At 45.0% G+C, this 12,235-nt stretch overlaps 1 protein-coding gene across 1 annotated transcript; it reads right to left on the bottom strand.

The window, feature by feature from the left end:
• Positions 1-681: 681 nt before the first annotated feature.
• PANX3 (pannexin 3) lies at positions 682-7,684 on the bottom strand. The gene is made up of 4 exons (XM_079929271.1): positions 7,460-7,684; positions 6,505-6,647; positions 3,965-4,179; positions 682-2,485 (listed from the first exon to the last, which is right to left on the bottom strand). The coding sequence occupies exons 1-4, from the start codon at positions 7,638-7,640 to the stop codon at positions 1,846-1,848; spliced, it is 1,179 nt and encodes a 392-aa protein (XP_079785397.1). The 5' UTR covers positions 7,641-7,684; the 3' UTR covers positions 682-1,845.
• Between the last annotated feature and the right edge of the window lie 4,551 nt (positions 7,685-12,235).

Below are 12,235 nucleotides of genomic sequence, written 5' to 3'. Positions count from 1 at the left end.
CATGTTTGACTTTTTGCTCATCAATTGCTGTGAAGGGCATGTTTGTGTACAAAGCTTTTTCAATACAGGGTATTTTAGTGGCTGGTTCTGTGTTCTCCAGACAATGTAATGTTCCTGAGCAACTATTCACTATGTATTCCGAAGAATATTTATTTATTAGTGCCTATGATGACACAGCCTTTAGGAAACTTATTTAAGAGGAAAAGACAAATACATGGGCTATATTAATATTATTAAGTGTAATAAGTTTTATCTCAGAGGTAGGTATTGGATGACATAGCAGCACCTAGTTAGGGAAGGAAAGAGGAGATTGGGAAGGCTTCTTGAAGGAAATGTGCCTGGGCAGATTTTGAAGGGGAGCTAGCAGTTGGCCCAGTGCAGAACAGAGGAGGGCATCCTGGGCAGTGGGGACAGCATATTCACAGGCTCAGCATCGTGAGAAGCGTGGGAACTGCAAGTTGTTGATCAGAGTGGAAGGTGTATGTGGACAGAGGCAAGAGGAGAGACTGAGGAGCAGGCAGGATTTGGATTGTGAAGGTCTTGTGTACCAACTGAAGACTGAGGCTTTTACCGAGTGACAACAGAGAGCCATTGATGAATGTCGGTATATCGACCCCTTTGCTTGTTTTAGGTAAACTTATCTGAATTTGTCTAACTTTTCTACTTATCTATATGAAGAGGGGTCGAAATGACTTATGCAAAAATTCTCTGAAGAAATACATAATGTGCAGCTCTACAAATAGCAAATGAGAGACAGCAAGGTATTGTGGTCCGAGCATGGCCTTTGGAGTCAGATCAAGGTTCCGAACATAGCAATGGGAGTTAGAAGCTAAGATGAGTAAGAGAGAGTTGGGGCCCAACAGCACTTTACTATTTATCCTGTTTAGTTCTAAATGGTTGCTATCAGTGATTGGCTGTAAGTGGAGGTAGAGCATCCCCTGGGGTATTAGAAGCATATCTGGGCCCATCAAGAATTACAGAGTCTGCAGCCCATAATCCCAGCCCTTGGTGAAGTGAGTCCCTGGTTTACACAATGAAAAAGCGTATCTGTACACCTCAAGGCTCCACCCACAGCTGATGCATGGCCCTGGCCTTGTTCTATGCTGTCCTTAAGCCCCAAGAGCAGACGGCAAATTCCTGCCATCAGCATCTCTTGGCCCATCTTGCAGGCCACAGGATACCTGGGCAAGGTTGGTGAGTTCCACAAGACAAGCTGGGGTTTGAGGCCACACCACAGGGTTCCCAGGGATTTCATATCTTTATTCTCTTACCAGATTACCCCACTTGCTCTAAACTGAGTGTGTATCCTACAAAGGCGTAAATAGAGTGAGAAGAAACTACCTCCATTTAATAGCCTGTAGAAACCTCTCCCTTTGCACAATGTCTAGACTTTAATATTTTTTTTGAATTTTTTAAAATAATGGTAACTTTTATTTTTAAATTTTTTATTTTTTGGTCATGCTGTGCAGCATGAGGGATCTTAGTTCCCCGACCAGGGATCAAACCCATGCCGCCTGCATTGGGAGTGCAGAGTCTTAACCACTGGACCACCAGGGAAGTCCCTAGATTTTAATTTTAGTCTTAGTTTTTCTTCTGTCTTCATATTAAGCTCTAGATCTATTTTTTTTTAGCTTTTGGACTCATCAGCTCCAACTTTCAGATTTGTTTCCATGTATTGATTATATCTTCTCACCTTTGGCATAGCATAATACAGGATGTTCGATTCAGCTAAATGCAAGTTTAGCAATCCTAAAGTGGGTGTTTTTGTATATTAGTGCGTGAGACTTGTGAAGAAGGGGAGAGATTTTTACTTTCCATAAAATTTCTTGCTTCATGGTTTCTTAACTACGGATTTTCATCACACATCCCGTGGGTGAGATGTTTAGGTTTTGAGGGTTCTAAGCCAGCCAATAACGTCATGAAATCAACCACTGTGTCAATGTTGTGCTTCTGGGTGGTTGTGTCCTTCAGCGCACAAAGGACACTCAACCAGCTAAAAGAGATGAGCTCAGAGACGTTGGCTCGGAGGAAAAGAAGGATCACATTGAGATCATTAATGGGACATCCCAGCATCTTTCTGCTGAGGAGGTCAAAAGCCGGGAGCATCTCATAGATGGATAGGAGCCGTTTGTCCCACCGACACAGCCGCATGAGGTTGTATATTACCACTGGAACCAACAGGGTGTATATTGCTACACTGGAGAGACTAACAATCTGGAAAACAGACAGAGAGGTCAGCCTGCACGTGATCAGATCGGGGATGTGGGTCTCATCATGTAGCAGCCCTGTCTTCATGGAACAGCTGAATTCCTCTTGGAAGAAGACATCCAGGTGGAAGTGGCCAAGGTATAGGTAGGTGGCTGAGGTGAAGAAGAGCAAGAGGGAGTTCCTCAGGAGGTAGGCGGCCACTAGTGAGTGTGAGCGCTGCTTACAGGCCAGGTACCGCTCTAGCAAGGGGAATTCAAAGTATCGTTCTTTCCGAGCCCTGGGCAGGGGAAGAAAGGAGGCAAGATTAGGGGGGACCATTTAGAACTGTATCCTGAGAGAGCCATGTGGGGAAGTAACAGCATCTGTGTATGCACCACGGCATTACTGGCTCACAGGAATATCTGCCTTCTTTGAGCATAACCCCTCCTTTCCCCAAAGAGAGGTGTGTGAGTGTGTCTTAATTCTCCAAGACATGAGTGCAATGCAGTAAACCCAGTGAATGATCAGTGAATAATGAATGATCACTCTGGATTTCTGCCTGGCAAGGCAGACTAAATCTCGAAGCTGAAGTAGGATCCTTAAGAAGCATTAAGACTTATTAACTTAGCACTGGACTGGGATTCTAAATAACCACGTTCTGGTTCTTGGTCTGTTTCCTTTGTGTATGATTTTTTTTAGGCCAGTTCATTCATTTTATAGAAATAAATCTGCTAACAAGTGTTTGTTGAGAGCTGTGGTGTTCAGGTAGACGTAATCCAGTCTCTGCCCTGAAGAAGCTTGCAGTCTGGCTTGTAGGGAAGGGGCAGATGAAACATGCAAATAGGAAATAAAAATAATGCTCGTTCTGTTGCTAAAATGATGGATACAAACCATGGTAGTTGTAAAAGTTAGGAGAGAGACAAACAGTGTGAGCTGGAGTGTTCAGAAACCTCTATGGAGAATATTGTCTTAGATTGGCCTTCCAAAGGTAGATAGGGTTCAGAAAGATAGACAGGAGAAGAGCTTTTTTCAGAGGATAGAGCTGTACACAAACCCGAGGCAGAATATGGTTTCTAACCTTAGCTCAGCTGTGCTCTGAGGGGGCCTGCCCTGGCCACCCTATTTAACACTGCACCTCCCTCCACCTCCCAGCTTTCCTGAGCCCCTTCCCCGTCTTAGTTTTCTTTATATCATTTATCCTCTACCATATAACTTTCTTACGTGTTATGCTAATTCACTGTTTGTTTTCCCTCAATACACTATAAGCCCCCGCCCCCAGCACACACACACACCCGTATCCACATCACCCAGAGCTGGGTCTGGTGCTCCTAAATGACAGGTGAATGCATAAATGAATGAACGGCTTGTTCAGGAGGAAAGCAGGAGACTGCCTAGGTGGAGTGGAAGGCTTCTGTCATTTAGTTGTTCGACAAAAGTCTGAGGAAGTGGTTGATGACAGTGTGTGGAGGGCCTAGGAAAAGTATCTGGGAGAATTGGGCTGTTTTTCCTGTAGGCCTGGGAGGAGCTATTCAGGGTTCTGAAAAGGTGGTCTTTCAGAGGCTAACCCCTTTGTGACTCAGTGGAGTCACCTATAAACTGGAGGCAGAGTCCCTTCCCTCTCCCTGTACAGAGATGATAGAAAGTCAATGCGGTGACGTGTTAAGAACGTTGAATTCTCGAGAAGGATGGTGCAGAGGATAGTTTAAAGATTACTCTGCAAGATCCCATTTTAGGGCTCGACCGCGTCTTTCAGAAAGCAGTGGAGGAGACAACTCACTTCTCCAGCTCATCCCAGAACGCGTGCGGGTCCGAGCCCTCCTGCCGGATCTTCAGCATGTGCTGCACCAGGCGGATGGCGCGATTGTAGGATTTGTCCAGCTCGCTGATGATGAACAGCAGATCTGAGCTGAGGGCCGGCACGGCTGCATACTGCCACAGCAGAACCGGCAGGTACATGGCCACGGCCAGGGCCAGCAGGGAGTAGGGGAGGGCCTGCAGGGTGAGAGCGAGCTGAGGAGGGAGGCCCAGGGCGCCCAGACCTTGCAACCTTGCAGACAGGGTGCTGAGTGAGGGGCTCTCCTTCCCCAGTTCCTGCCTCAGAAGGGGAGGGCAGAGAGAGAGAGAGAGACAGACAGACAGACAGACAGAGACAGGAAGGAAGGAAGGAAGGAAGGGAAAGAAAGAGAGCAAGAGGGAGTGCTAGCTTCCTGTCCCCATTCTCCATGCATGTTAGCCTGGGTAGCTAACCAGAGATCATGGCCAATGGTGGTCATGGCATCCTAGGGGAGAGCATCTTCATTCTCAATCTTCCACTTTTCTTTCTCTGACTGCTCCAGACATCCAGAGTCCATAGCTTTCCAAGTCCTGCCAGGGGCCCTGGCATGGCTGACCTTTACTGCGACCCTCCAGAGAGGAGGTCAGGTCCCATTTCCTCCACGTAGCCTGCCCTGCCTTCTCTCATGGGCAATGGCCTTTTCTCATCTTTGGATTCTTGGTAAGACCAAACTACGCCATCAGGCACTGTCTTGGAATCCTTGGGGGCTGTTTCTGGTCTGTATTTGTAAACTGACATTGGGTATTCATAAAGCTGGTGTCCTCCACTACACTATTTGCTACCTTAGATAAAGGACTTTTCCTTATGTTTCTTACCATACTCACCACACCCAACAGGTTGGACCCACTGTTTTGCCCACAGTAAAAACCCTACTCGTAGAGGCTCAGTTAAGTGACATTTTTGCTGGGTACTGAACATGCATTATTCATTCTTCGTCAGGTACTATCAGTAGCTCTATTTTATAGACCAAGAAACTGAAGCATGAAAATGTTAAGTGCCCGATACAGGGTTACATGTCTAGCAGGTGAATGAGCAGATTTGGAACCAGGCAGTCCGATTTTGGAGCTTATTCCCTTAAGAAATACTGGCCTATAGCTTCTCCTGAACCATAGATGCTTTTTATTTTAGAGGAGAGTTTGAAGAAAAAGAGAGAGGGAGGCTATTTGATTTGTGTGTGTGTGTGTGTGTGTGTGTGTGTGCGTGCGCGCATGTGTGTGTTTCTGAACTAAACAAGAGAGACAGGCTAGGAAAGGTATATTAGACCACGAGAGCAAATGAGAACCTTTTCACTCCTGTCTAAGAAATGACGTTTCTTGAAAATGAACTTTTCACCCTGGAGCTTCTGTTTCAGGAGGCTTAAGGTGCAGCCAGAGAATCTGGGCTTAACGAGCACTCAGGCCATCTGATGATCGACAATTTGACTCTTTTCTGACATATGAATCCCCTCTGCAGTACTTTGAACTTGTTACCATCTAGATCCTGCTTGAACACTTCCAGGGACAGACACCTCATGAACTCTTTCCATTAAGTCTCTGGTTTTGTCTGGGTCCTAGAACTGTGGCACTTTGAGGCCCTGTAAACTGTCAGAACTAGAAAACATTATGAGTGACTTCTGATTAAAACTGTGCCTTGGACATACATATTACTTCTGCTCCCTCATGAAACCCCACTAGAATGACAATAAAGGGACCCAAAAGACATAATCCTATAAGGACAAAGAAAATAGAAGAGGAGACAAGAGTAACAAAGTGTTGAAACCTGGGAAGCAGCTGCATGAAAGAAGGTACCAGCCCGCAGAGAGGATGAGAAGTTGAGGTGGGTACAGCCAGGCTGTTTTCACCACAGAACCAGGAAGACTCAGGGATGGGAGATACCGGGTGTGTCTGAAAATGGGGGCGCAGGTGGGGCTGGAAACAGGAATATTGAGAAAACAGATCCGCAGATCCTTTCTGAAACATGGTGCACTCAGCCGACCGCCCTTGTGGTTTATTCTTTGGAAACGTTAAACCCGACGGATTCTGCACTTGGGTCCATTGAGGGCAGGGGAACATACTGAGAACGGGGGTGAGCTGAATAAGTAGTGAATGCTGACACCCACGGCTGAGTTCCCAGAGGGCTGGCAGACGAGCTTGATACCAACTGCATGCTGCCCCCTCCACCCAAATTAGGGATTGAATGATTCTTCTTGGGAAAACTGACCAGCCCAGAATATCAGATTGCAGATACTGATATCTGGGGTTTTCCCCAATGAAATGGCCCAAAGGGATTACTTTGAACTGACAGCCTCAGCCCTAGGCACAAAACTTCCAATCAGATAAAAGTGGGTGAGCAAATATGACCAGATATTTGAAGAATGCCTGAGACGCGAAAGTCAATGAGCAAAATACAAAAGCAGAGGCGGGCAGGAGAGAACCTATCGATGCAGTTCTGCCCCCCCGCCACCCAGCCGTGAGGCAGGCTTGACGGAGCCCCTGCCACTTTACCTTGTGAGGCCAGAGGGATTTCGTCCTGTGCTGGCCAGACTCATCCTGTTTGTGGTGAACCAGTGAGTCCCAACAGGAACTGTCCACGTAGGCAGCCTGCCGGATGCTGAAGTTACTGGGACAGAAGCAGCTGATGGGAGACCCTGGAACAGAAACACAGCTTTGAGGCAGCCCTGAGTTGGAGTGGAAGAATGGGGATCCAGGGGACAATCAGCTAAGAGCTTTCTGGCCATTTCTGAATCTGGCAGGCACTGTCTTCTTCCCAGGCCCTAGGTTTCTGGGTCTGCACTGTGGGTGAATGAAGAGGCAGTGGGAGGCTGACACACCTCCCTGGGCGAGGTGGTGAGCTCAGCACACAGCCAGAAAAGAAAGCCAGCAATCCCAGTTCTCGGGAAAGTCCACGTTGCCTTTAATAGAGGTGGCAGATTCGCTGTGTTAATCTAGCACCTAGAACACTGGGTATACGTGTTTGTTAGTGCTCGTGCATGGGGCTGGAGCTCTTGGAGAGGAAGGAGTGGATTTATTCAGCACCTGTGATGCACCAGACTCTGTCAGGCACTTAATAGGTTCTCAAGTCAATAATCCTAGAGGTGGGGAGTAGCAAGAAGACTCCAAGAAGATAGGAGATTTATCTGAAGCTTGGCTAATTAAGACCTTTAGAGGTCATAAATCCTGGAGAGATTATAGGATCCTAATCTCTATCATCCACATGAAAATCAAAATAAAAGTTTAGTCACTGCAATGACACAGAACATGCGAATACTGAAATTAAGACAAATATTTTTTACTGGAAAATTTTAGAAATGACTTTCAAAGTTTTTTAACACCTCTGCTTTGCTGGTGCCCCAAACGGATGCATAGTCTGCCTTTTGGGTGATGCCGGGCCCGAGTCATGTGATCTAGACAGTGGGGGCTGACTCATTTCAGGGCCCACTGGGTCTTGGAAGCCACTTACCAGAGGAGAACTCCTGGGCAAATGCCAGTGACATCAGCAACAAGGGGAAGCCCACGGCTATGAACTTGACCATGCGGTCCAGGGGCAGTTCCAGGCGCAGTTCTTTGAGGTGGGGGCCCCTGCGGTCGGGCAGCAGGGCATCTGAGAGCATGTACTCTGCAGCTGTGTGTGCAAGCGACATGATGCCCCGAGCTTGGGCACGGGGGTGGCAGGAGGGGTCCCAGGAGAGTGGAGTCAGGAGGTAGCAGCTTCAGGCAGCAGGCTTTCAGCAGACGGTGCCTGCAGCCCTGGCCTCACAGATATCTGTGCGAGGCGTGGGCGCTGGTTCTCTAAATAACTGGCCAGGCCCTGAGCCAGGCACCTGGTAATTAGAGGGAGGCATAGCCTAGTAGGTCCTCGCTGGAGGAGGGTCGGGTGTCAGCTGGGGCTGGTGCCAGGCTGTCCTCTGGATTCTCCCCGAGCAGATGCAGTCCCGTGGCTTTATGCTGCCCTCTCATTAATAAAGTATTTTTGGTGGGGTGGTGGAGAGGAGGAGGGCTGTGGAGCAGGTCCCCCATGTAATTGGTGTGGAATTTGGGTGGAGATTGCTTAAATGTGTTGAAGGCCCTCATTTTGTGGTTTGGGGTGGGAACGGAGTCCCCAAGACTCAGATAGGGTTGCTGCTCCTACAGAGTCTTCTTTGTCCCAGTGATGATTTTTGCTTTGGGCCCAGGCTCTCTCCCAAAAACTGATCTCTGTTTGGTGTTACATTCCCTTCCCCGCCTCTGGTCTTTTTCTAAAATGTTTCAACCATGTATTTACAATTTCCATATATTTACTAAATTTCTTTTTTTTTTTAAGCTCTCGTCAGTTCTCTAGAAAGCTGAGGAATGGGTGGCAGTGTTGAGTAGTAGAAAGAACATGACTTTTGAAATCTGGAGGGAAAAGTCTCCCACTGGAGACCTGGCAGTACTTGTGTTTCATTGCGTGACTGCAGGGAGTCACTTTGGGCTCTCATCTGTCAAATGGTATTATATTGATTGTACAAAACTGTGAAGATTGATGAAGAGCATTGTATGGGAAGATGCATTGTAAACTGGAAAGTGTAGGGTAAATGTCAGCTCTTACTTTAATTTGGTGGGCTTGGTCGGTAGAAAAGCAAACACTGGGGCATATGGTAATCTTCTCTCTAGGACTGCCCTTAGACTTGACAAGAGAGGCCCTGACCTTGGCTTTCACACTGGGCCCCTCTGCCTGTGGCCTTCCCACAAGGCAAGGAGTGCATGGGGCCAAGGGGATGTGCTCATTCAGAGCCCATACGCCTAGACCACTCTTCCAGCACCAGGGATGCTGTAATTCCCTGCCCAGATGGCCCCAGCCTGCTTCCAGGGCCTGTGCAGGCCTTTTCCTCAGGTACATTCTCCCATGGGCAGATCATGCTGCTGGTGTGCACCCTTGGGCCTTAGGAATGGCTCATTGTTGGGGTTTGGATGGAATTTAGAAGTCCTGGGTGTCCACACATGAAACTGAGAGACTTCTTGCAATGTGGGACTTAGCTGGGTTGGGAAGAAGGGATCTGGGCAGTTCGAATATTCTGAATTGGAACCTGGCATTCCTGATCATTATGAAGGGGTGTGTGTGTGTGTGTGTGTGTGTGTGTGTGTGTGTGTGTGTGTGTGTTTGTGTCTATATGTGTCAAGGTAGGCAGATATAGAGCATATTTTATTTAACAGTTTGCTTCCTTGATTTCTAACTTCTAATTTTTTAGATATATGGTATGTGGTCTGGCACTGCCTCTCTCCCCATCCCCGGGCTAGAGGCCAACTCTGAATCAGAGTTGTCCTGTGTGCACTAATTGCAGTGATCCAGGCCTGGCAGCGGGAGAAGGGATCCTTTATTTCTATTCCCCATCAGCCTCTCCACACTCCCCTTTCTGTATCTTTTTATTATATGTGTTTTTGCCAAATGTATTTTGCCAAATATTATTGGTTCATATGCATGTATTTTCTTTTGCCTTTTAAAAATAATTTACATTTTAATGATGTATAATATACATACATTAATATACACGTGTTCCATAAATTTTCATCTGATCAAGAAACAGAAGTTTAGTTTACACCCCAGAAGCCACCTTCGTGCTCCTTTCTAATAACCATCATTTCCCAAAGGATAATCATTATCCTAACTTCTAACAGCATAGATTAATTTTGCCTTCCTTATGCTTTATAGAAATGGAATCATACGTATATACTCTTTTGTGTTTGCCTTCTATTGCTCTACATTATATCTCTGAGAATCCGTTTTATTTCCTGTTTTTGTGCTCTATATAAGTGGAATCATATGTATGTATTTTTTTGTGACTGGATTCTCTGCTCAACATTTCTGAGATTCATCCATGTTGCTGTGTGTGTCAGATTTCCATTCCTTTTTATTGCACAGAAATACAACAACTTGTTTGTCCATTCACCAACTGATGGACATTTGAGTTCTAGTTTCTGGCTCTTATAAGATAATTCTACTGTGAACATTCTAACTTGTGTCTTATGGTGAAAATATGTATGCATTTCTGTTGGTTATATACCCATGAAAACTGGTGTACTGGAATTTCTGGGTCATAATGCTTTGCATATGTTCATCTTTATTCGTTTTCCAAGTGGTTATATTTATTTGCATTTTTATCAACAGTTTGTGAGAGTCCTATTTTCTCCACTTCCTTATGTTTTTGCAATTAAAACCAATCTGGCCATTTTGGAAGGTGTATAATGACATTGGATTGGGGTTTTCTCTGATCATGAATGCAGTTGGCCACTTTGACCACTTGGAAATCATCTTTTGTGAAGTGTATGTTTAAGTCTTTTGCCTGCTTTCCTCTTGGGTTGTATATCTTTTGAATAATGATTTGCAGAATTTATTTTTATATTCTGCATATGAGACCATCACCAGATATATGTTTTATTTATATCTTCTAGGAGTCTCAGTTCCTTGTTGGGTGTTGGCAGGAGGCCTCAGTTCCTCAGCAGGTGGGTCTCTCCCTACCTCCCCACCTCTCACCGGGTGATCCGAGCAAAGCGGGAGCCGCTGTGCTTTAATGACCTAACCTCTGAAGTTTCAACTGCTACTTCTATTTTTTTCCTATTCAATAGAAGGAAGTCACGAAATCCAGCCTATATTCAAGGGGATGGGAATTGGGCTCCACATTTTAAAGGGAGTGTCAAAGAATTTGTGGAATATTTTAAACCACAATTTTTGAGGAAATTGTCCATTTTCATCCAAATTGTCAAATTTATTTGCATACCATTATTCATAATATTCTCTCATCATATTGTATTACTATCTTATTATGAAAAAAACTTAAAAATACAGCAAATTTGAAAGAATTTTATAGTGAACATCTATAACAGTTAATTCTATGACATTTTACTTGGCTTGCTTTGTTATGTATCTATTTTTCTATCCACCCCTCTATCCACGCATAAACCATTCAATATTTTTTTGGATATACTTCATAATACATTGTAAATATTGATATACTTCTTCCTAAATACTTCAGCATGCACATCACTAACTATACTTCAATATTTGTTTACAGTTTGTTTTTTTTAAGGTAAAGTTTATGTACAATGAAATCCACAAAGCTTAAGTATGCATACACAGATTTTGACAAATGCATACACCTGTGTAATACACACCTCATCAGGACTAGGACGTCTTCACTCCAGAAAATTCCATTTTATTCTTTTTTAGAGATCCTAGTTTTCTGATGAAATCTCCATACTTTCATCTAATTTATCCGTCTTCTATTTTTTTCATCATATTAATCACGGTTATTTTTAAATCCTTATTGCTAACTCCAGGATTGGGGCAATCTGCAGATCTGCTCCTATTGTCTACTTTTTGCACAAATTACTGTTTGGAACTTGCATTGTATGCTGAACACCGTGGATAAAGGACCACAGGAACCAGAGATGCTCTGGATGATCCTGTCTTTTACCAAAGACGGTTCCCCTTTCTTCTATTAGTCACGTAGGGTGAGGAACTGACCACTGAATCCAATCAGGGTCTGAGCTGACATAGGTCTGCGCTGGAGTTTTAGTAAGAGTCAGTGTACATTTAGTTTTTCCTATTGCTAGAGCCTGATCTTTCCAGGATTTTGATTGAGCCTGTTGGGTCTTTGTCTCTTAAGCTCTGAAAGACTGTGAGAGGGTCTATTTTCCTCTTCAGAGGATTTCAGTGTAGCTCGTTAGCCTCCTGCTGCATTTAGCTTCTCAACCTGGCAAATGCTTTGAAGGAGAGACTGCCTCAGTGAGTCTGATCAGTGACTTTAATGCAGGACCCTTCCCTTTGTAGTGCATTTGTTTCATAATTAGCACAGAGTGTAGATTTCACTTTGCATTTTAGAGGCTTTTAGTCTAGTCCACACAGCCCCAGTGCTCAGGAAATGTCCTGTGGGGAAGACTGGGCATGCATTTGAAGTCTCTCAAGTTTCCTATTGTCACTCCACTTTGTAACTACCACTAAGAGCTTTGATGGTTCATTTTTCCCTGGCAAAAGCCCTCTGCCTGGACCGAGAACAAAGGGGGGTTGGCACCCAGAGGCAGGAACTTCCTCCAGGGGAAAACTTCCTGAAGATTGTCTTGTTACCTCAAAATGGTTCTATCTCCTGTGGAATTTTAATTCATCTTGTCTTCATTTCTTCCACAACTTCCTGATATCCACAAAACATAGTTTTTGTAATTAATACAGCCTTTTCTTCTATGGCTACAGGAACAGTTGCCTGTTATAACATACTGAACTTTG

This window comes from Stenella coeruleoalba (assembly GCF_951394435.1).
Source record: "Stenella coeruleoalba genome assembly, chromosome: 8".
Taxonomy (NCBI): Eukaryota; Metazoa; Chordata; class Mammalia; order Artiodactyla; family Delphinidae; genus Stenella; species Stenella coeruleoalba.
This window is presented reverse-complemented; position numbering and strand designations above follow the sequence as displayed.